A 22,607-nucleotide genomic window follows, 5' to 3' on the forward strand; every position below is an offset into this window, starting at 1 on the left:
GCAGCAAACACCTTTTATACCGTGTATATATACATTTTTCTTCTTTTGATCTGGTTGAATCTTGCTTCTTTCGCACGTCTTTTGATCGTTTTGCCTATTCAATTTTCTCCGGACGTTTTATACTTATAGACTTGGTTGCTTGCTTTTTATTGAACAAGAATATACTATTATGTTATTATACACTCATGGACACATTATACCTTAAACATAATATTCTATTGTATCATATTAAACTGTACGTTTTGATCTAGAACGAGCCACTAGAATTGGAACTGCAGGGTATTTGGCTGCCTAGTCGGTAGGTACTGTACCTAGGTAGGTATGTAGTACTCAGGTACAACGACACGGATGATCTGAACGGTCTGGCCGCTTTTTGCTTTTTAATTGTTGGTTCTACCACGTAGCATGGTGTTGGTTTTTCAGGGATGGAGTTTGTGAGTTTGTCAGCTGTTTGCTGACATGAGATGCGCTGAAACAAAGCTAAAGGATGAAGGATGATCGAACGAACAAGGGGCGAACCGGTGGAGGGAACAGGGAAAGAAGAATGGAAATGCAAATGGTGAAACTTCAGAATAGAGAAGAGTAAATACATTAGGAGATTCATGAGCTTGGATATCTGAATAATTCTACTAATAATGCGATAGCTCAGCACATCTCAGTCACGGACGGGAGATATTCTCAATCAAGAATTATGATGTTTTTTAGGCACCATGTGTCTCCTTAACATAGGTGATTGCAACTCCATCCTGGACCGCAGCTTGTTAGTTATAGATCCGAAAAGCAAGACCAAAATCTTGAGATGAGGGGATATAGAAATAGAGACGTACCAGGCCAAAATTGGTGTCCAGGAACTCTTGTACGCGCGACCCGTACACCAAATTAGGATTCGGTTTTAAGAAACCGCCAGCCGACTTGCTCACAATATCCTGCTTCTTCTAAGGGGTAGCGCAAACCCATTCAAGACAAACTGGCGCACCAGGCTTGATCACATTATCTGCCAAGACCACACTCTTCCCGGGCTTCAATGCCCCTAGCTCCTCGAGCAACCATAGGTCAGGGCGATAAAAGTCTTGCCAGTGATCAATAAAGATCATTTCCACGGTCTCAATCTTCTTCGTCTCGGTAACAAGTTCCCTCAGGACTTCGTGGCTAGCCCCAACAGCAATACGCACGTAATCGCGCAGACATGCCAGATCCACAAGCTGGGTCGCGACGGCCACCATCTCCGGATTCTTTTTCAAAGCTGAGGAACTGCCTTCCTCTGTTCTTTCTGATGGCGTCGCCGAAGAGAATAGCGGAATAGCCAACGTAGACGCCCAGCTCAATCATCATGGACGGTTTCCGGTCGGCAATGATGCCGGTGATAAACTCGCCCTTGACCTTGCCGACGTTCATGAGGTTTGAAGGTGTCATGGTAATCGTCAATAGCGGCAAGCACCTTTTTGGGATTACCCAGGATTTCCTTGATGTCTGATCGGTTGAAGATATCGATTTCACGGCCATCCTGTTGGTCTGTTAGAGAAGAAGCAAACGATTGGGAGTTAAGGGTAGATAGATTCAACTTACAAGCGCCCATTTCAAGGTAGGGGGTGAGTTAGGCTTGTCTGACATTTTAAAAGATGATAGAGACAATGGTTCAAGATAAGAAAGTCGAGCTACTTAAATGATTCTCGTGGATCTGATAGATCCTTGATGGCCAGCAAAGAACCCATCTTATAGTTGAATAGCAATCGGTGATCTGTATACTTGGGTTGATCTGGCCGCTTCACACAGAACCCGGTAATAATAGGTAAACAAGTTTCGCTCAATAGAAAAGATATATTATCTAGAAAACCTGCTAAAAGGCGAAGAATTCGAAAAAAAAAAAAAGTTTAACTAGTGTATATGATTCCTATCAAGGGAGCTAACTAGGTCTTGCCAAAGCCCACCTAGGAGCCAATGGATACCAATTTCAACCAGTAAGAACACACAAAAGCAAAGAATCCATCAAGCTCGATAGCATATACTTAGAAATGATAGTAATGAGCTCAGGCCTCCTCATCGTGAGAATGTGTTACAAGTGGATCATAAGTCGAGTTTCCATATGCATCTCCACCATATGTGAGAGATCCTTCCACCAGATCAGGTAAAACTACACGAGTTATCTGGGATGAATTTCCCATGACAAAGACAGCTTGCATACCGATTACCATATGCTGTAGAGTAGGGCAGTGTATCATCCAGACACTATTTTGATCATGCATTAGCTTATATTCACCATAGAATCTATATGGTAGCTGGAGGGAGACATACCCCGGGTTTGCAACTCTCAAACGCCACACCCGCCATCCTTGGTCAGTATAAGCATCGGCAGCAGTAGCATCGTCATCATAGGTGTATTTATAGAGAAATGACGTGTCTCTTTGGATAGGACGGTAGTTCTGTAGCTTCATCTCGTTCTCCGTCGCGTTATACGTTCCCCTTCCACTACCAAGGTCATAGGTGTGATCACCGTGATATGCCAGTAATAAGTATCATACCCACCATCCTGGCCGTTGGGCTGATTGAGGAGGATAATATCAATCACTTCGCCGAGCCTGGCGGGGTAAACATTGAATTCAGGGTCCCAGCCTGCGTGATTTTGAACAGCATTCTCATAATCCGGGATCGCCTTGCTACCTTCGTTGTAGATCTGAATCAAGTAAGGGGCGTTGTCACTCGGAGTTGTGTTATTGTAAGGTTTTCCGTCTTGATGCTCATTCATTCCGGTCCATGTGTGATTGTTCACAGTCCAAAATGCGCCACTGGCCCCGAGATCAAGGAGTTGTGTGTTCGTCAGAAAGACCTGCCGCGTCACTTGGTCGGCGGTGGGGAAATTGTTATCATGAAGCGGCTCAAGGGTGTACTCCATCCAGTCCTGGATATTGTAGGGGATATATACGAGACTCTTCGCTGGGGTGAACTCGGGATGGTCCGATTCAAGCTGCCGTCCGTTTCATATTCAAGGAGAGCGTAAAAGATGTTGGTACCGGGTCTCCAATTGGATCCAAAAGAGCGATTTTCCAAGTTGCTGAAGCTCATCTTCCGTCTTGGTATTCAGGATGAAATCGTATCTCTGTCCAGAGCCGACTTGCATTATGTTAGTCTCAGCTGGCTTAGTATAGCGACTATCGACAGCAATGACCGTGAGATTATCATGGTCTTCCACGGCAAATACTAGAGGGCTGAGTGCGACATCTCCAATCGTGCGCATCCGGTAGCTCTGGTTTGGCTTTACTTTGATGACCTCGGGCGTGCATGTCTCGTTAGATGAGGGGTTTGGCTTCGAGAAGGCTTTCTGGGCATTAGTCTTGTCTGCACCAAGGTCACGATAGTTCTTTCTGTTCACCAGAATAGATGCTGCTTCTCCTGTCCTGCGTGATGAGAATAATGTAATAGTCAACAACGGCATTTACTGGCTTGTGGTGAGCCATCGGAGTATGGAGCCACAGATTGACTCAATCCATGCCAGTGCTAGTTATGGGTTTTTGATCGAGTCAGCTTTCTAGCCAGTTGAAGCTCATTCCGAAAAAAGATCGTATAAGTGTTTTTGCATACCATTGTTAAGTTATCCGACGCGAAGTCATTGTAGAATCTAACCCAAGAAGTCTTGTTTTCGGCCAGATGGATCGCCGGTCCAGGAGTCGTGCCTGTTCAGTTGCGGTCAGTCAAGTTTCCGAGCGATAATACATTAGAAGGAACAAACCATTGATGACGGCGACTAGCTTGCTCGTGCAAGCAATTGACATGGTTTCCTCACTGACTCGTGGAATGTGATCGGGCTGGAATGTCTTATCATGTCGAAACTGCTGGATAGCGTGACTGCGCGATGCCATCGCCAGGAGACATAACTGTCCTACCCCGTGGAGTTTCATCTTGAAAGCGAAGTCACTGCTATATCATGAATTGAAAGACTGATTGCCCATGATCTCTATTTGTCCTTGAGTACGAGCACTTTATATTATGGCGAGAGCCTGGTCTGGAAAGGAATCTTTGAAAAGAGAACCACCAACAAATCTAAATTAGTATAATAACAATGCTGATCTTTGAATCTTCTTTCTTAAGAAAAGAACCAGCTGGGGGGCTAACATGGGGGCTAAAAAAGAAGCAATAGAGCGGCGGCTACATCATCATCGTCATCATCATCGGCTAGCAAGAAGGCTTAGCACATAGCTTATGTACGGTGTAGTCAACCGCACCACTAGCCTCTCCGTAAGGCGATAAGCCTCGACCGAGATCAAAAGATGTCATTGCCCAACATACATCGTATTCAATACGCCTGGATTATACCCACGGTGTTATGCCTGAAGAAGGAATCTTCGCTGCTACTCTTCTCCAAATACTTTCTTTTCTCCAGGATTAAAGCCAACAAGAATTAGCTATTCCTGCAGGAATTAGTTGGTTCATTCTCTTCGATAGTCATGGGAATTTTAGTACTGCTGTTAATTTGGTCGCCTCGAAGCTTCACTGCCTCCCGAGAGCCTTGTAAGGCCTTGATCCCCATACTGGGCCCCCATCCAAAGACCCGCGCTGCAATATACTCCGTGCATCATTCCAGCAACAGTACACCGTTGAATAGGCTCCATCACATAACCAGAGCCCTGACCAGTCAAATCTGGCAGAGTTGTTATTGTTACAGAGTAATGATAGCTCCTCCAGCGGGCCCACCACACAGGACACCTAATCCAATCATACCGAAGCCCATGCCGATGCGGGTGCCGATCATTGACTTGTCCCGAGTCAAAGACACAAAACATAATGGAGGCAATCCTATTAGTGCACCACTAAAGAAGCCTAATAGAGCTGCGATGGCAGGCAAACCAGCCTGCGAAGCCACGGCCATCAGACAAAAGATGAGGAGCCCAACGATGAGACAGCAAAGGGCGAGCGATGAGGTTAAAGGACCATGTCTTGTCAGACAGAGTGTTAGGAAGAGTTCGCCCAAAGAATGACCCAGCGTTTAGCATGGAACTAATTTACATCACCATTGTCGTGTCAGTGATACGGGCAGCGGCGGCAAAGCAAGAGATATAGAAAAGTAACACAAACAGACCGATGGAAGCGACCAACGAAGGGAAAACAAAATACATATAGGAAAAGTCCGTAAAAGCACTCCAGTCAATCAGGCTGCGAGCCTTAGGGAGTATCAACCGCTGGCGCATCACGACAATGGGAGTCAAGAGTGCGCCGAGAGCAATGAACCCGATGATGCGAGTAGCCCAACCAAAGCCAAGAGGTCCGATAAGTCGATCAAGGATAATGGGATAGACTATTCCACATATGGAAGAGCTTGAGACCGCAATTTCGAGTGCTAGACCAAGTTTGGCAGTAAAATAAGTGGTTGAAATTGAAACGCAAGACACGAATAGACAGCCGGCACCGATTTCGATCAAAAGTCCCTGGGAACAAAGCATTTGACCGAAATTGTCGCAAAGACTCAGCATCATATGACCGAAAACAAAACAGAAATCAAAAACCAGCGCAACTTGCCGCGGTCATAGATTGAGCCGGTAACGAAGCCAACTATAAGCAGCATAGTGGGCTGGATGACACCGATCCAGGAGATAGTTGAAAACGATGCTTTGAATAGTGTCTCTTGTTCATAGTACATCTGAAAGACTCCAGGTGCGTTCAATATACCCCATGTGTTAAAGAAGAGCACGAAGCCACGCAACGAGACCTCCGTTGAGTGGGGACGAAACAGGGCAAAGATCCACACTAATCTTTCAAAGGATTATTTGTGATTTGGGGGCCAGCCACATCAATTCACATGTATCTAAACATCTGGGACCGATCTACGGAGTACTCGGAGTACCCAGACATACAGTTAAAAAGATGCTCGAAAAACTAATACTAAAAGACTGACGTCATCATCTGTTGGTTGCTTGCTCGCCGAGTCTGGAGATGAAACAGAGTTAAATGATGAAGGATGACAGAACGAACAAGGGGCGAACCGGTGGAGGGAAGGAAAAAGAAATGAATCGAAGGATAGAGCCTAGGTAGACCCATACTCTAACTCTTGTACGGAGTACTACTGCATAAGGCAAGGTAGGTAGGCAGGAATAAGTGTACAGTACATTCTATAGTATTAATGATTAATCATGTTAACGTACAAATATCCTGGGTCTATCCACCAAACCAAACCAACAAATCTAATTTTGCAATGTGAATCCTTCGCCAATCTACCTTCTCCTGTCTCTCCTCTTCCCCGAAGGAAGTGATACCTGCAGTAGGTGCCCTTGTCGTTTTCATGAGACTCGGTCCGAGTTCAATCCAATCCAATCCATCACCATCACGGTCCTCAAATCTAGGTAGGTAGATTCCTACCTACCCTAATTCCCCTTCGCCGTCTTCTTCGTCTTCTTCCCCTTCGGCACCCGACACAACCAATACAAAAACACCGCCGCACTAATATTAAACACCACATACACCCACACGAGACCGAAATCCCTCCACCTTGTCTCAACATCAATACTCACGCCTCGCAAGAAATCATTCGTCCACGTCACACTGCAAAACTGACATTGCTCATCCCCACCCGCATCTGGGTGCAAAACCTCGCCACCCGCCGCCTTGACATACGGACCCAAGTACTGTCCACAGGTCTGGTTCTCCGGCGCAGAGAACCGCAACACTTCGTTATCCGCACAGTGCATGGGGGCATTGCCGAGGCTGGTGGACAGGAGGCCTGACGTGACGTATGTGAAGGGATTGACGCGGTACATGAAGATCCAAAAACCAGGGAGGGCGTCAGGGCCTGCGAGGATGCCGCAGAAGGCGTAGAGCATGATGGCGAGGATATTAGCGAGGGCGGTGGCCAATTCGTCGCTAGGCAATCCGGCAATGAGCATCTGGGCGAAAGAGCTGGCGAAGAGGAAGAGGACCCAAACGATGAGGAAAGCGAGTGTGCTGCGGGAGTGCATGGTGTGGGTGTATTGTGCATTCTGGTAGAGACCCATGGGATAGAACCAGACGAGGAAGCAGAAGATAGCCATGAGCTTTGGGTTTAGGGTTGGAAGGTTAGTTTTATTCTTCTCGTTTAGGGTAGTTAGTGAGAGGGAGGGGAAGGGGGATTTACTGTATTCCAGGCAAATTCGACGGCGATGTTCGAAAGAACAAAGGCTTGCCATGCGTAGGTTTTGGATTGCCGTTCGCGTGCCTCGTAGAGGGTTCGTTGCACGACGAAGACCGGGATGATTTGGAACATTAATTGGATGACGACGAAGAAGAAGATCAGGATGCCGAACATCTGATTCTGCATGCCTTGGGTGGTGTTTTCGCTTTTGAAAAAAGAGAAACCGATGAATATAGACTGTGCATGGTTAGTCCGGCTATTTGTCTTAAGAACGAGATCTATTGACGTACAGAACCAATAGTAAGCAGGGCCTTAGAGTAAATGTAAGAAGGGGTGCGCCAATATTGCTGAAAGACGCGCAGCCCAACCTGGTACATCTGCGTCGTCCAAGGTGCTGCGAATTCCTCATAGCTGGATTTGTCGTTTGGATCAGAGACCGCGGAAGGAGAATTGGCCAGCTCACGTAGGCGACCAAGCTCTGCACGAACTTCCTGGCGCTCCTTGCTATTTTGCCAAGCGACAGGCCAGTCGATGTCTGTATGGGATCCAGGTGCAGCACCGATCACTTCGAGCATGTGTTCTGCCGGGTTAGCTCCAGGTGGGCAGACCGGACCACCATTGCGCACAAAATAATTTTCCAATATTTCCGAGTCTTTGCCGATTTCGCCGAAATAAACCGTCTTGCCGCCTTTGGCGAGAAGAAGCAATCGATCGAAGCGCTGGAAGAGCATTGCAGACGGCTGATGGATGGTGCAAAGGATGGCTTGACCGTTGCGAGTGAGCTTTTCCATGAGATTACAAATGGACCAGGAGGTTTGACTGTCTAAACCGGAGGTGGGCTCATCCAGGAACAGAAGCAGTTTAGGGCGTGCTGCGAGCTCGACGCCGATGGTCAAGCGCTTTCGCTGCTCCACGTTGAGCCCTTCACCGGGAACTCCTACTATGGCGTCGGCATATTCGTCCATATTGAGGAGGCTGATGACTTTGTCGACATAGTCTAACTTCTCTTGTCGGGTGAAGTGGCTCGGTTGACGAAGAAGAGCACTGAATTCAAGCGCCTCACGAACAGTTGATGTGTGGAGATGCAAATCTTGTTGCTGCACGTAGCCCGTCTTGCGCTGGAACGATTCATCGCGTTGTCGACCATCTACCAACATGTCGCCCGAGATCACCCCGACCGTTGTGCGACTGGCGAGGACGTCAAGAAGAGTAGTTTTACCAGCCCCAGAAACACCCTGTGACGGTGATGGTTAGCATCAAAACAATTCATATGAGAAGTGGGTAAGAAAAACAAAGGATCTATTGCATACCATGAGTGCTGTCAAAGTGCCAGGCTTGATCCACCCGTCCACATTGTCCAAGATTCGCCGAGGTTCGCCCTTGATTTTGATGTCATAGCAGACATTTTCCCAATGAAAAATCGACACTTGCTTCTCCACGTCGGCATCTGATTCAAGACCGCTATCGTGTTTCTCATGAAGCTCAGGAGAGCCAGACTGCTCTTCGTCCGACTGCGACTGTTTCGCCTTGGATTTGTGTGCCCTTCCACGACGGAAGACAAGGACTTCTCCTTTGGAGCGCTCGGAGGCTACCAACTCAGACAGGACCAGGTGGCAAAAAGCGAGGAAGATAGTGAAGGCAGCAATGATCCCGAAGTTACGCCAGCGGTGACTATTCAGATATTGGTAGGAGCTCTGAACAAATGCCGAGCCACTGACTGTATCGAAGCCGGGAACGGAGCCCGCCGTAGCGCACGCGCGTTGGTCTAGAGAGATATCCTCATACCCCGGACCAGACGGTACGAATGCGACGCACGGGAATTCGCGTCCATGGAACTCGTTGACCATAATAGCCTCGAATCCGTAAGAAATAGGGTTGATATAGCGGATCCAATGCGCCCAACCACGCATGTAAGCGACCGGCAACGCGAACCCGGTATACAAAACAAGACCTAGCATGATAATACCGGATGGCGCGAGAGCTTGAGCAATTGTTTTAGTGATCGAGGCAAAAAGACGGAAAAACATCGACATAGACATCATCGTGAAGAACGAGATCAAAAGGTAGAAGAAGAATGGTCCAGGTTCACGGCGAAGATTACCCATAAAATACAAAGTCGTATTCACGATCAAGGTATTGGTGATCTTGTAGGGCATGTCAACGATCAAGGACGAGATCGCTTCGGCACTAGGATGATATAGTGCATAGCGATTATGTTTTTCCACAATCTGTCTTTTGGCATAGAGCGAGAGAATTTCAAGTAAACTCGAGAACGCATTCAACACGACCATAAGGAACAATAGAGCACCTCGGGCAAAGAAAGAGGATGTATCGTTTGCAAGACCATAGAAAATACTGGCGATGATTAGAGCTTCGAAGAAATTTCCGATTAACATGGCGAGAGTGACGCTCGGGTCATTTTTCAGCTGCTGTACTCCTCGCCACATGCACAGCTGGATTTGACGCCAGTAGGAGAGGGTGTATGGTGACTTTTGGCGTTGCTTGGATGACTTTTCCATCTTTCGAGACTGATCGAACTTCTCAAAGTCGGCTCCTTCAAACGGGTGATCCTTTGCGTACTGGTCGATTTGGCGCAAGAGATCCTGGCGCTCGGGGCTATCTTTCCATCTTTGAGCAAACTCATCGGCGGTTCGAGGCACTAAGTGTTCGAACCCAGGCTTGATCACTCGTTCAACAGGACTCGTCATCGACGTGAGGTAATCAGCCGTAGTTTGAGATTCAGGACAGTGAAATCCGAGTCGTTCAAAATAAGCGTTTGCATCGCCTGCCTTGCCGAAGTAGATTTGCCGTCCTTCGTACAACACAGTCACTTTATCAAACAACTAACCTAGCTGTTAGTACAAAGATGAATTCTTTGAACTGGAATGCTTCACATACCTCATAGGCGGCCTGGGGCGCCTGATAAATCGCAATGCATGAAGTCGTTCCGAAAACATCGCTTTGAGTGCGCAAGGTCTTGCAGAATTCAACAGCATTGGCACTATCGAGACCCCGGGTGCTGTTGTCCCAGCATTGCAACGGGGCATAGCTCAGCGCAGCCTCAGCAATTGTCACTCGCTTCCTCTCACCCCCACTGACTCCACGGACAAAATCATTGCCCACCCGTGTGTTAATGGTGTGACCGATGCCGAACATGGCCATGATCACGTCCCGCAGATGAGTCGCATATTCGTCACGGCCGATGCCGGCGGGAATCTGGTAGGGTGCACGAGCAAGAGCAGCGAAGTAAAGGGTGTCGCCCACCGAAAGCATAGGAAAATGGATGTCAACCTCTGCGGTGTAGATGGCCTCGCCTCGAAATGCGGTCGTCATTTGTCGGGAAGTGATACCGTGGTAATTGATGTATGAATCCGGATGAACTTCGAAACCATGAGTGTCGCCGGCAATCGTCTTTAATAGTGTCGAGCAGCCCGAACCAGGAGGACCGAGAGCACATAGCTGCTCGCCCGGTAGAACCAGTCCGTCAAAGTCTTGAAGAATGTCGACCTTCTGTCGATGCTTTCCACTGAATACACGGAGAGCCATGGACGGAAGTTTGAGCAAGGCATTACCGACGCTCATTTGGTAATCGGTAGCGCTGCCGTATCCATACACCTGAAGACCCTTGAAGGCAAACCCAGAGAGCCGTGGCTCAGAGTTGCCCTCTGCCTTGTATCGTACATTGTAGAAAGCCTTTGCCCAAGATTTGGCGCTAAAATCGGGACTCTGGGGGTCGACCTTCTTTCCGGGGTTTGGTCCGAAGAGTGGTTGGTGATGCGAATCGATCGACCTGGTCGTGAACTTGCGAGCAAGATTGAGTATCTCTTGCTCTCTTTGGGCCTCGCTATCCTCGTGCACATCGGTCTCGAGCTTCTTTCCGTGAGAATCCTCGGCCTGATGAGTATGGCTAGTGGAGGTGACCATTTCATTCGACGAGCTGTCGCTGGACGGGGCTAGATTACCCATGAGATGCGTGGGTGTACTAGTAGCCTTACCTTGGAGTGACATCCCGACGAAGTCACGGGGCAACAACGAGCATAGAAGAGAAGGAAAACGATGCAAGGATCGGCCATTGTTAGCGGCATACTATATACTAGAGCCTCTCATACTGCTTTCGGACCATAGGCGCCACGAAAATCCCGATGGCGGGATCCCGAAGAGGTAAGATTAGGGGTGAGACTAGCTCCAGACCTGCCAGAAGCAGCCCGCCAAGCCATTATCACGAGAAAACCAATGGACGGGAGAGATCGCGGCGAAGGACGCAAGAAGATTGGCAGCTTGTCCAGCCAAAACGGCGGGAGTGGATTTGATGCCAAGACGAGGCCTGACGCGCCGCGGAGTCCGAGGGATGCGAGTGGTCCGCGGGCTCCGTCAGGCAGGGAGCTGACAAAAGGGCGTGAAAGACTCGACAAGACGCAGTGCATCACCGAAATACGAAGTCTCTGAATTAAACTTCATCTTTGATGACGCATGAAAGCCACTCATGCCCGTATTTGCCCTTGGCGTTAATGTGTCCCATGAGAAAATTGACGCTTTATGTTGCTCAAGTAGGTGATGTGTCTATTCCCGTTAATTAGTAGTCTATGATACATAAATACATTTACATTTAATAATAATACAGTCGACCTGCTGGTGCCTAGCCAGTTCGTTGCGACGTGAAGCGGCTAATTCAGCAGCTTGAGTACCAGCTCATATGTTCCCAGCGTGATCGCCGCCGAAGGGACGGTGCGGATCAGATGCGCCGTCAGTCCGCCGTAAAGGGCGACAACTCCTTCTTCTTTAACCATCAATCGGAGGCATTGCATCACCCCGGTGTATTTCGGGTGGCCGTTGGCCATAGGGGCCTGTCGTAGTCGAGTCCGGAGTACCTATCATTTTGTTAGTCGCGGGAACGGACAAGGGACTCGGGAAGATCTCACCTCGTGGGGGTAAGCGATCAAGACGGCGATCAGCTTGGAAAGACCAGCTGCACCACTGAGAATCAAACCCTGGGATAGCTCGTTGTTTTTCTTCTCGTTCTGCAGCTTGTTCTGATTCGCGAGCATGACCTTCATTCGTTCGTAGGATGCAAGATGCAGAGTGGTCTCGATAACTCCCAGGTAGCTCGCCGCAAGACCCCGATATAACCCTCTCAATCCTTCCTGCTTGACGACCTGCTTCACGCAGTCATAGCTGCTCTTGTACCGTGGTTGCCCACCGCTTTCCAAGTGTGACTTATCGAGTTGAAGCCGGGTCTTGACGAGCCAGATAGGATTCGTCGCGGTACCGGTCACAACACCGGCCGTCGCCGCCGAGAGAGCGTGTACCGACGTAGAGTCGGCATCCTTTCCCAGCAGGCCAGGGTAGAGCCGTTTGCAATTGCCGTACGCGTAGAATTTGATCGCAGTGGCCGGGACCACACCCGTCAGACTGGGTCCCAGTCCTCTGAAGAGACTGCGCCAGCCCTCGACGCGGTGTATCGTGAATAGAATGTCAAAGGTCTCACGGAAATGGAGAAGGAAGGATCGTGGTAGAGACACTCGGGTCTGAGGCGGGGGAGCGACGGCGGATTTGGTCTGCGAGCGATAGAAATCTGATTGTAAACGAGTTCGAAGCACATCTAGGGGCGACGTCAGGAGGGCAGTAACCATGCCACCGGTGCTGCAGGTTGATTCATTAGCATCTTGGAGATAGACTCCGGGATCGTCGGGGATGCTCACGCGCCAGCAATGAAATGCGTCGACGGACTGGTGGCTTTATGGACATGCGGAGTAACTGGGTCATCGGAAGCGGAAGCTTCTGCGAAGGTCTTTGGAGGCGGACCATTGTCGATGTTCTTGCGGAGTGCCTGCATCTCCGGACGTTGGGAAGGCGAAAAGATTAGGATGGAAAATGAAGGGTAATTTAGGCCCGTCGATAAGAAATAAAAGTCAGTCAATTTAGATTGCCGTTATCGTAACGCATGTGAAGCTAAGAGTAAACTTTTCTTCCCCCAAAAGCTAAAGCTAAAGACAGAAAAAAAAAAGGTAGGGAAACAAAAATTTGACAGCTGGGGAAGTTTGAGATCTTTCGCGCCAAGCACAGCCGGCCAGGGACGCCGCGAGAGGCGTTTGTTCTGGAATTTTTTATTGCCAAGCCTGTCCGGGATCACATATTGTTCCGCTCCGAGGTCCAGCCGTCGGGGCCGGATTACTAACCGTTCACTAATCCCAAAGGGGACGGGCTATCTATATAACTCTATCTTAGTTTTGTTCCTATCCAAGCGTCTACATCCCGTCGGCACCATCGAAAATGCACCTATGCCTTGAATCATCATTGGTCTAGAAATCCGATACGAACCCCTGTAATCATTATGATGCCACTAATGTCGATGGTATTATGGCCTGAACTCTTAACAGATATCCATTCTTTTCCTGTATGTTGTGGCCCACGACTCTTGAACCCAATATGGCAGATTCTAGCTCTATCCCAGAAAAGTACCTGGCCGATGACTGGGAGAACATCTATAATCGCCCCAGTCAGTCCTGCGACGGTCGTTGTTGCTGCTACATATGCGGCTACAAGTTCTTTGCGCATTTTTCTGCCGGCTATTACCCGCTTTTCGATTGCCGATATGTTGCCTCAGGAGGATGGTGCAGAATTGAGGATATACCAAGCATTGCCGACAATGCTATTCGAGAGCACTTTGGGATACGTAATAAGGGCTGGATGAACCAACCGCCGTTATTTCAATCTCCTTCATCATCCGGTGTCTTCTGCGGCCAGACCTTGACTTACATCAACGAGAGGCATTGTGAAGTATTGAAAACGGTCGGTCTTCTAAGGGAAGCTCAACACCAGGTTTCAAACTACTGTGACAAGTTCAACCGAGAATACAAGGTCCAGTTGTGTCCGCTTTCCCTCATTCACGGGGAACAGGCAACCTGTCTAGAGCAATATTTCTATGCAATCTTGAATGTGACAGATGTCCAGTTGCCATCGGATGCTTTTGCAGAGAATGGTACTGCATTGCCTGAGCCAGGTACGCAAGTGACCATAACACCAAAGGTTCACGGTAGCAAAACACGGGAAACTTGGACAGGAGTCGTGGTAAAATCTCCCAACTTCCCTTCCGGCACTGTTGCCCAGCCACCAAAGGCTGTGGTCATTCGAATACGGGTCAATGCTAGCGCAGTCAACTGGGAATGTGCTGGAATTGTCCGGGTTCTATAAATTCGGTCGTGACGCCCCCGTATACCGGCAAATGAAGGATGCAATCCGCTGTGCGATGTATGGAAACAGAGATCCTGGCGTCCCGTTTAATAACTACGTTAAGAGATTACTTCTTGCCCGCGACAATGGTGCTATCATGCATGAACCCCCTTTGCAGCTTCCTCTTGGTGCCAAGCAGTACATCGACAGACTTCCTCGATTTTTGAACGCCGAACAAGTCGCCGCCCTCCGAGAGGGGATGATACCCGCAAACTCATACAATAATTATGTCAGTCTGGTGACCGGGCCACCCGGAACGGGGAAGACGATGGTTTCTGTTCAGATTGCTCTTTATCATAGAAAACGAGACAACAGAATTCTCATCGTGTGCGGGTCTAACCATGGCCTCGACGTAATCACTAGACGACTGCTTGAGGAACTGGGAAAAGTAAAGCTTTCATCTGATGGGGTATATCGACTCGAAACAGTGTTCGGCGAGGACATTGAAAGCCAAATGGCGCCAGATGTGCCGGGCGCGGCTAGGACTTAAGACTTATTTGAATCCACTAAGGAGCAACTGTAGGCCGCTGGCATCGACAGAGCATATTACAATATTCTCCGCTCTAGTATCGAAGCGGCGTCTGGATTCGATGTGTCTTTGGGAAGACACATCCTTCGCGGACTAGATCTAGCGATCGGGCTCAAGTCTCAATGGCCACAAACAACGGTGGATCAGAGGATAGAGATGTTTCTGTTGTGGCAATTGATTACGTACCAGCACTGCCTAGCTAAAAGGGGCGTCCTTTTCTCCGAGTCCACAGATATCCCCTCGCTTAACCTTCAAGTACGGCGCCCAGGATTACTATTACAAGAAGACCCCGAGGATGTCATGAAAAGATTAAATTCTGAGTACAACCGAGCTTGGTTCGACCTCCAGGAGTTCTATGTCAAGAATTCAAGGATAATTTTGTGCACTTCGTCCACCGCAGGGCGGAAGGCGTTAAGAGGCTTTGCACCAGAGATCATTCTTTTGGAAGAAGCAACACAAATTACGGAAAGCGTGGCCGTGAACTCCTTCATTCGGTATTACCGATCGGCGAAAAAGGTCATCCTAAGCGGTGATGTGGCGCAGCTCCCGCCCACAGTCACATCATTTGGCAAAAATGAAGCCTACGAAGCAGAGCGACTGTCACTGTTTGAACGGTTCCTGAAAACTGGGGTACGCCATGTGCGCCTAAGAACCCAGTATCGCATGCACCCAGATATCGCGGAGTTTCCCAATCGCGAATTTTAATTTTACGACGGAAACCTTGTAAACTCATACATATCTTGAAACCGACAAATTTGAACCCCTAAAAGACATGATGGCGAAAGAATATGGAATGTCGCGAGGACATTCATATTTCTTCTCGGTCACGGACTCAACCCTATGGAGACGAAAAACAGGGTTTTCATTTTTCAATACCGAGAGTATGTTGTCATGATCGCGAAGTTGGTTAGCGAATTTGCGAAAAGAGGTTTTCCCGCGAAAGGTATCTTGATTCTTTCCTACTACTCAGAAGAAAGGATCATTCTCATGATGCTCCTGAAAGACAAGCTAAAGCTGACACAACTTGAAATTATGAGTGTGGACGCCGCCCAGGGACATGAAGACAAGATCGTCATTCTCTCCACAACCCGGCCAGGCGGGAAGCATGGTTTTGGATTTGTAACCGATTCCCTTAGGTTGTGTGTGGCCCTGAGTAGGGCAAAAGGAGCACTTTTGGTGATCGGGTATGAAAACATGGCATCAGGTCCAAGTGTTGGACGAGGGTTTGAATTATGGCGGAAGCTTGTTGCGCACCATAGGGATCGTAAACAGCTTGCAAGAGTAAACACCACGGGGGATAACTCATTGAACCGCCATTTGGGAATTCCCTAACACTCAAAACTTCGAACGAGTTTAGGGCCTACTTCCGAATGGGGGGGGGGGGGGGGGGTTGCTTTTGCGTGAAAGCCAGGTAGCTAGTTAGTTTATTTACACCAAATTGATCGATTTGCTTTCCATGTTCCCCGTGGCCAAAAGTGTTTATTTGGTAACGAAGTTTCAGGAAAACCCCTATATTAAAGGGCTTGTCTTTTATTTAATGAAGGTGAGTAGACTTTTTACCTTGAAACTCTCAATATATAGCTATGTTTCCTGGACAGGAGTATTTCAACGTCAGGTTGAAAGAGAACTTGTCGGAAAGCTCACGTTGAAAGAATTGACGGTCAGGTCATCTTCATTTTATAAGATCCTGCTCCATGATCTCTACAAAATGCTTATAGGAGCAGAATCTTCGAAAATGGCTCATTCCCAACTACGAGCATCCGCTTAAACTACCCCAGCCAAGCGCGAGTAACCAACTCCAACCCTTCTTTCATCGCATCATGATTCTGACTCCACGGTTCATGCATTCCATGACCACCAGGGGGTGTAGACAGATGCACTTTAGCAGAAGGCTGCTTTTCCTGCAGCAATGCCGTGAAATCCCGACTTCCCTGAACCGGGACGATATCATCATCCAGCCCATGAATGAGAAACAACGGCGGGATCTTCGCCCCACGAGATACCCTCTCGAAGGGGAACAATCTCTCGTCGGTCCCGAAGAACTCCAAGAACCGTGAATTGTCCATCATTGAAAACGCGAACGGGAAGCGAGAGATGGTGATATCAGACGACAGAATAGAGTTCTTATCTTCTTTGTTTGCAAGATAATCTTGGACTAAAGAAGGGGGCGCTCGTGGGTTGGAATGTTGCGCTGTGAATGGTGCGGATTTCAGGTCGATGCAGGGGAATTCGGAAATACAGGACTTGATGGCGTCGGGGTGGTTGAGAGAAAGTTGCACGCTTAGGTAGCCGCCTATTTGGATGTTCGTATCGTCGAAGTATGAGACAGGAGTAAAGGAAAGGGGTTGCTAACCTGCACTTTCACCTGCAGTCATTATTCTAGACAAATCGGGCTCAATGCCAGAGAAATGATCACGCAAAGTGTCTGCCAATTTGGACGTGACCCAGGCCCATAGATGATCGATGTCTTCCATGATATCCATGCCGGTGGAGTCCGGAAGGAGACGATAATTGGGAAGCACAATGATAGCATTATGCTGCAGGGCCAATTCAGCCTGCCATTTCGGAAACCAGTCTGGAAACAGACTTGATCCTGATACCTTCAGGGGGTGGTCAGCTTGATAGTTTAAATGACCCTGGCAACCTGAATACATACAAAACCGCCTCCATGGAAGCGAATAATGACAGGATATTTGCCCGCAGATGTTATTTTCTTGGGTACTAGGACATTGACGGCGATATCATGCTGGGAGACTGTCTTGTAGGTTGTCGAGATGATGTTAAAGGGGTCGAATTTCGGACTTGATGACATTTTTGCGGGGAAGTGGCGATGAGAGTTGACAGACTGACCAGGGGGGTATCATATACTGGGGATGAAAAGTCAAAAGTAATGAACGGGATTTATACCTCATTTTGAACTACCGTATTGGGGGGTTTCGGTTAAACTTCACGGGATATTGTATGTTCAATCCGGTACCTACGGAGTATACTGGAGCAGCCGAGGACCCATTATTGAGGCTGGAGGCCACTCACCGGGCGAAGATCGGCCTTGACAAACAGGACAAACCACTCAAACAAACGACTTGGCTCCACATCGTGTGAAACAATGCAAACAGGACAAGGATCAGATTGCTTCGTACGCTAAACTAGACACGTAAGAATCTGTCAGCGAATATGGGGCAATTTTACCGCTAGGATTCAACACCTTGCCGCTTCCGTCTAGATCAACTCTGACGGCATTTCATGGCTTCAAGATAAGCCGATTTCAAAGAAGCCACGTAGTCATATTGCATGTTAAATAGCTTCGTTTCGATCCTCTAAGTCAAGAGGATCAGACCTTCATTGAGCCTCGATTCTGCATACAAAGTACTAGGCAATACGAAACCTTATTGTTCCAATAGAATCCTTTGTAAACAATAATGACCTTGAAAAATCACAACTCGCTCTTGGATGGAATCACTCTCCAGCACCATCCACACCAACTACGATCTTGTCCCTCCTCTTCCCGAACCAAATATTGCCCGGTTTCTCGCTCGTCTTCGTGTTCAACCACGCAGGAGCCCACGGTAACCCGTTTCTTGGCCTTTTGCTTCACCACGCCACCTATTCCAATGATTTCCTGCCTGGAATAACCAGGTTCCTCTTCTTCGCGACTCTCCCACCGGTCATTGGAATGATTGTGCGAATCCCAGGGTCCATCCCCAAGACGAGGGGAATGGCCATGGGGACTACCCGAGGACTCGTCCGCTTCACATTCCACTTCCATTTCGATCTCTTGGGCGGCCAAACAATCCTCTCCGCGGCCGCATTTTACTCCCTGACAGCCCTCCCCGATTCCCGTCCCCAGTCCACCTAGATGCGTACTGTAACGGGTGCGCCAGTTCCAGACTCGGCGATATGTGGTGTCACTACTACGTAGTCGCATACCACAGTGGTGACAAATCCAAAAAGCATCTGCACACGTGCACGGTGTCCGTAAAAACGCCGGTGCTGTAAAGCTAGATTCGTCTATCGACGGCGATGCCCGGGGATTGTGACGGCGGGAGGAGGGGGAGATGAGATGGTCGGTCAATGGCGCCGTGCGGCAAGTAGTGCAAAGACGACGAATCCGGTTTTTGAGCATACTAGTTGTTGCAGGCTTGGCCGTGCAGTTCTAAGGAAACTGTTAGTAGGAGAGATTTTGAAATTTCCTCGGGGGAATCAAAAGGGGCTCATACGCGACACACAACCGTGGAGCATCTCCGGCATTCTGCGACCATATCCCGAGCACATTTAGAAATTTTGCCGGTGGTGAGGCGCCCAGAGCTCATAGCTCCCTGACTTAGGAGCCGGATCACGGATTTGACACTATCAGGTATGACGGTACCGCTCTTCAACAAGTCCATCAACGTCTCAACGTATTCATTCTCGCAGCGAAGGGTTTGTTTGACTAGCTGCTGACGATACGGAAGCAAATTGGCGTGGAATTGGCGGCATGTCTGCGACAACGAGTCCAGCGTGTTCAAGTCCACCAATCGAGCGATTTCTTTGATGACTCTGGGGTCTAGTTAGCATAACAATGCCGAAGCAATGCCAACGTGGCTCTAGTTCACGAATGCTCCATACGGGTAGCAACTCAATGCAGCAGAGAAAGAATTCCGATTCGGAGTTTGCTTCTCTGGTACTGATTGAGATTGACGAGAGTCACGAGCCGGATTGGCAGAGGGATCATCGTCGGTCTCCTCATCCGCAGGGCGCGAGACAGGATCAGAGCTAGCTCCCACCAGCTTTGATACCGTAGGCTTTCCAGGCTCTACATAAGGGTGAAAGAGAGGGTCAGGACCCCTTTGAAAGCTACGTTTGTTAAACGCATCGTGATCCAGGTCAACAAACACAACCATTTTGCGCAAAGTTAGGGAGGAAATGCGAAAAGAGAGTTCAGAGTATGCTTTGCAGTAGCTTGAAACCGGGCAAGGCCAAGAATCAAGTAAGCATCTGAAAATGAGAAGTCGTCGTCTGAAAGTACAAGAAAAAATTCAACCCGGGTGCTCCATGGCTTTCGGCGATGGAAACTATTATTATACTGCGCACAGTCTTTCCAGGATCACAGTGGGATGATGCGGTTGAGAAAGATCCCTCCGTCTTCGGCGCGGGGCCGTCCCAAGCGGTGGTGTGTGTCGGCGATCAAGAAGCCGACGACGTTTCTTCTGGGTCAGTGACTCGGTACGCGCGAAGTCTCTCTGAATCCGGTGGTCCCGAGTGGAGGTGGTGGGGAGATGAAACAGGACGAGAAGAGTTGAGGTCGGCAAGCTTCCCCAGTGTGTTTTAATCAGGACCAGTCCGGATCTTATCTTGATCGATCGCGTTTTAATCAATCACCCCCTCGGTCACCTGATCTCCCGCGCCGGGTCACGGGATGACGCTGCACCTAGAACGGCATAGGGCCGCATTCGTCCCGATCAGGAAGGCAGTGTCGCTGACGTGATCGCAGGCAGCGGCGGGGCGCCTTCTCCGGACATGCGGCCCTTTGCTTTCTCCAACTTTCCGTTCCCCTCGGAAGGCCTCTGCTTTCGATGGCTTCTCCAACCAGAATTCCCGAGGTCATTGGCGGGGCACAATGTATGACACCGTTTGTTATCTTGGCTCAAATGACCCTCCACTCCCTGTGACTAGTCCTCTTATCTCCTGAATCTTCTATTTAAACCGGATTCCCCCATCTACGAGGGCCTAAAGCAATTACATTCTATCCTATCCCCGCTGTGCGACAGAATTCAGTCACAATGCCTCTCAATTCAAAGGCTATCTACTCTCGCATTAACCCTGATCTCACTCCATTTTCGAGTCGAAGGAGTACTGTACACAGTACCAATGGAATTGTCACTGCGACCCAGCCCTTGGCTGCCGCGGCGGGCCAACGGATTCTCAAGGAAGGAGGAAATGCTGCCGATGCGGCTGTAGCTGTGGCCGCCGCATTAAACATCACCGAACCTAGCTCCACGGGGATTGGAGGAGACATGTTCTGCCTTTTCTACGAGGCCAAGACCAAAAAGGTTCACTCTCTTAACGGGTCGGGAAGATACGCTGCCAATGCCACGCTAGAGAAAGTCAGAAAGGACTTAAACCTAGGACCGGACGACATGGCTGAAGTTCCATTCAGAAGTGCGGTTGCGGTGACCACGCCGGGGGCGGCTGCTGGATGGGTTGATACCGTCGAGAAGTTTGGCAGCGGTAAGCTGTCTCTGGAGCAAATCCTGCTTCCAGCCATTGAGCTGGGAGAAGAGGGATTTCCTGTGTCTGAGCTGTCGTCTTATTTCGTACGTCTATGCATCTCTATCTGATCCCACGAGCCGTGACTAACATACGCCTTAGTGGCACGAACAAGAAGACCTACTCCGCCAAGCGTCACCGAACGCGCATGAGATGCTCAAGCCCGATTCTAAAGCTAAGGACGGGTTTAGAGCTCCCCTGGCCGGCGAAATAAAGAAAAATCCCACCCTGGCACGAACTTTCCGAACGCTCGCTACCGAAGGTAAAAAGGGTTTCTATGAAGGTCGGATTGCAGAGGAGCTTGTCAAGGTCGTTCAGGACCTTGGAGGCTACTTGACTTTGGACGATCTGAAGAATCACGCCGAAACGGGAAGCCAGGAGACGGAAGCTATTTCCCTGAAATTCACCGGGCAGGGAATCGTCGAGAAGCAATCGGAGGGTACGCATGACGAAGTCAACCAGGGTGTGGAGATTTGGGAGCACCCACCAAACGGACAGGGCATTGTCGCACTCATGGCATTGGGTTTACTTGAAGAACTAGAGCGAACGGGCAAGATTCCCAAGTTCACGGAGGCCCAGCATAACTCAGCCGAGTATCTCCACGCCATCATTGAGAGCCTTCGAATTGCATTCGCAGACGCCTCGTGGTGGGTAACCGACCCGGACGTCGAAAAAGTCCCAAGCCAAGAACTCCTCTCACAAGCCTACTTGGCCGAACGAGCAAAGCTGTTCAGCCCCGACAAGGCCTCTGATATCCTTGACCATGGCAGCCCGGCCCACAATCACTGCGACACTGTTTATTTCGCGGTTACCGACAAAGATGGCAACGGTATCTCGTTCATCAACAGCAACTATGCCGGCTTCGGAACTGGTATCATCCCCAAGGGTTGTGGATTCACGCTGCAAAACCGAGGCGCCAACTTCTCTCTGAGTCCCACCCACCCAAATGCTTTGGCTCCTGGGAAACGACCCTACCACACTATTATCCCTGCAATGATCACCAACATCTCGGATGGTTCTCTTCACTCGGTATATGGCGTTATGGGTGGTTTCATGCAACCGCAAGGCCATGTCCAGGTTCTGCTCAACATGCTTGCTTTCAACTACAACCCCCAAGCCGCGATGGATTCTCCTCGGATTTGCATCGCCGCTGCGCCGCCCGAGCTGCCTCAGGATCGTACCGTCTACGTGGAGGAGGGAATTAGCGACGAGGCCGTCGCAGGTCTACAGCAACTCGGCCATAAAGTCAAAGTTCTGAAGGGCTGGGAACGGGGCATGTTCGGTCGTGGGCAGATTATCCGCTGCCACTACGATGACGGAAAGCTGGTGTACAGCGCAGGAAGCGATCTTCGAGGCGACGGAATGGCTGTTCCTGTGGTCTAAAATCCCAAGTCTTGCTAGCCCTACGATTTACGTTGCGCGATGATTACCTAGCTTGTATATACTTTACTTAGTATGTCGATTAATCACCATTTTGCAAACAATCGTATTTCATCAATCATCAGGGGG

At 49.2% G+C, this 22,607-nt stretch overlaps 10 protein-coding genes across 10 annotated transcripts; 3 read left to right on the forward strand and 7 right to left on the reverse strand.

Annotated features, from left to right (window-relative positions):
* Nucleotides 1–701: 701 nt before the first annotated feature.
* Nucleotides 702–1,611, reverse strand: KD926_010631 (S-adenosyl-L-methionine-dependent methyltransferase; the record flags this gene model as incomplete). Its single annotated transcript, XM_053103014.1, has 5 exons — nt 702–746; nt 828–935; nt 990–1,270; nt 1,381–1,504; nt 1,567–1,611. The coding sequence occupies 5 exons, from the start codon at nt 1,609–1,611 to the stop codon at nt 702–704; spliced, it is 603 nt and encodes a 200-aa protein (XP_052953567.1).
* Nucleotides 1,612–2,027: 416 nt separating this feature from the next.
* KD926_010632 (L-ascorbate oxidase) lies at nt 2,028–2,890 on the reverse strand (the record flags this gene model as incomplete). The annotated part of the gene is made up of 3 exons (XM_053103015.1): nt 2,028–2,226; nt 2,293–2,466; nt 2,520–2,890. 3 exons carry the CDS (start codon nt 2,888–2,890, stop codon nt 2,028–2,030), a joined length of 744 nt encoding a protein of 247 aa, XP_052953568.1.
* Nucleotides 2,891–2,980: 90 nt separating this feature from the next.
* KD926_010633 (L-ascorbate oxidase) lies at nt 2,981–3,893 on the reverse strand (the record flags this gene model as incomplete). Its single annotated transcript, XM_053103016.1, has 3 exons — nt 2,981–3,316; nt 3,577–3,668; nt 3,725–3,893. 3 exons carry the CDS (start codon nt 3,891–3,893, stop codon nt 2,981–2,983), a joined length of 597 nt encoding a protein of 198 aa, XP_052953569.1.
* Nucleotides 3,894–4,651: 758 nt separating this feature from the next.
* On the reverse strand, nt 4,652–11,059 carry KD926_010634 (putative ABC multidrug transporter; the record flags this gene model as incomplete). Its single annotated transcript, XM_053103017.1, has 9 exons — nt 4,652–4,928; nt 4,999–5,417; nt 5,534–5,741; nt 6,350–6,426; nt 6,498–7,016; nt 7,097–7,330; nt 7,384–8,328; nt 8,404–9,936; nt 9,992–11,059. 9 exons carry the CDS (start codon nt 11,057–11,059, stop codon nt 4,652–4,654), a joined length of 5,280 nt encoding a protein of 1,759 aa, XP_052953570.1.
* A 698-nt stretch (nt 11,060–11,757) lies between these two features.
* KD926_010635 (putative mitochondrial carrier protein (Rim2)) lies at nt 11,758–12,926 on the reverse strand (the record flags this gene model as incomplete). Its single annotated transcript, XM_053103018.1, has 3 exons — nt 11,758–11,961; nt 12,013–12,733; nt 12,793–12,926. 3 exons carry the CDS (start codon nt 12,924–12,926, stop codon nt 11,758–11,760), a joined length of 1,059 nt encoding a protein of 352 aa, XP_052953571.1.
* Nucleotides 12,927–13,519: 593 nt separating this feature from the next.
* On the forward strand, nt 13,520–14,284 carry KD926_010636 (uncharacterized protein; the record flags this gene model as incomplete). The annotated part of the gene is made up of 1 exon (XM_053103019.1): nt 13,520–14,284. The coding sequence occupies one exon, from the start codon at nt 13,520–13,522 to the stop codon at nt 14,282–14,284; it is 765 nt and encodes a 254-aa protein (XP_052953572.1).
* Nucleotides 14,285–14,315: 31 nt separating this feature from the next.
* On the forward strand, nt 14,316–15,557 carry KD926_010637 (uncharacterized protein; the record flags this gene model as incomplete). The annotated part of the gene is made up of 2 exons (XM_053103020.1): nt 14,316–14,732; nt 14,847–15,557. 2 exons carry the CDS (start codon nt 14,316–14,318, stop codon nt 15,555–15,557), a joined length of 1,128 nt encoding a protein of 375 aa, XP_052953573.1.
* A 1,064-nt stretch (nt 15,558–16,621) lies between these two features.
* KD926_010638 (alpha/beta-hydrolase) lies at nt 16,622–17,664 on the reverse strand (the record flags this gene model as incomplete). Its single annotated transcript, XM_053103022.1, has 3 exons — nt 16,622–17,145; nt 17,206–17,452; nt 17,509–17,664. The coding sequence occupies 3 exons, from the start codon at nt 17,662–17,664 to the stop codon at nt 16,622–16,624; spliced, it is 927 nt and encodes a 308-aa protein (XP_052953574.1).
* A 621-nt stretch (nt 17,665–18,285) lies between these two features.
* KD926_010639 (uncharacterized protein) lies at nt 18,286–19,732 on the reverse strand (the record flags this gene model as incomplete). The annotated part of the gene is made up of 3 exons (XM_053103023.1): nt 18,286–19,005; nt 19,079–19,388; nt 19,458–19,732. 3 exons carry the CDS (start codon nt 19,730–19,732, stop codon nt 18,286–18,288), a joined length of 1,305 nt encoding a protein of 434 aa, XP_052953575.1.
* Nucleotides 19,733–20,611: 879 nt separating this feature from the next.
* On the forward strand, nt 20,612–22,481 carry KD926_010640 (gamma-glutamyltransferase family protein; the record flags this gene model as incomplete). Its single annotated transcript, XM_053103024.1, has 2 exons — nt 20,612–21,145; nt 21,201–22,481. 2 exons carry the CDS (start codon nt 20,612–20,614, stop codon nt 22,479–22,481), a joined length of 1,815 nt encoding a protein of 604 aa, XP_052953576.1.
* Between the last annotated feature and the right edge of the window lie 126 nt (nt 22,482–22,607).

Source organism: Aspergillus affinis (genome assembly GCF_023601865.1).
Source record: "Aspergillus affinis strain CMG 70 chromosome Unknown NODE_83_length_165530_cov_89_932809, whole genome shotgun sequence".
In the NCBI taxonomy this organism is placed as follows: domain Eukaryota; kingdom Fungi; phylum Ascomycota; class Eurotiomycetes; order Eurotiales; family Aspergillaceae; genus Aspergillus; species Aspergillus affinis.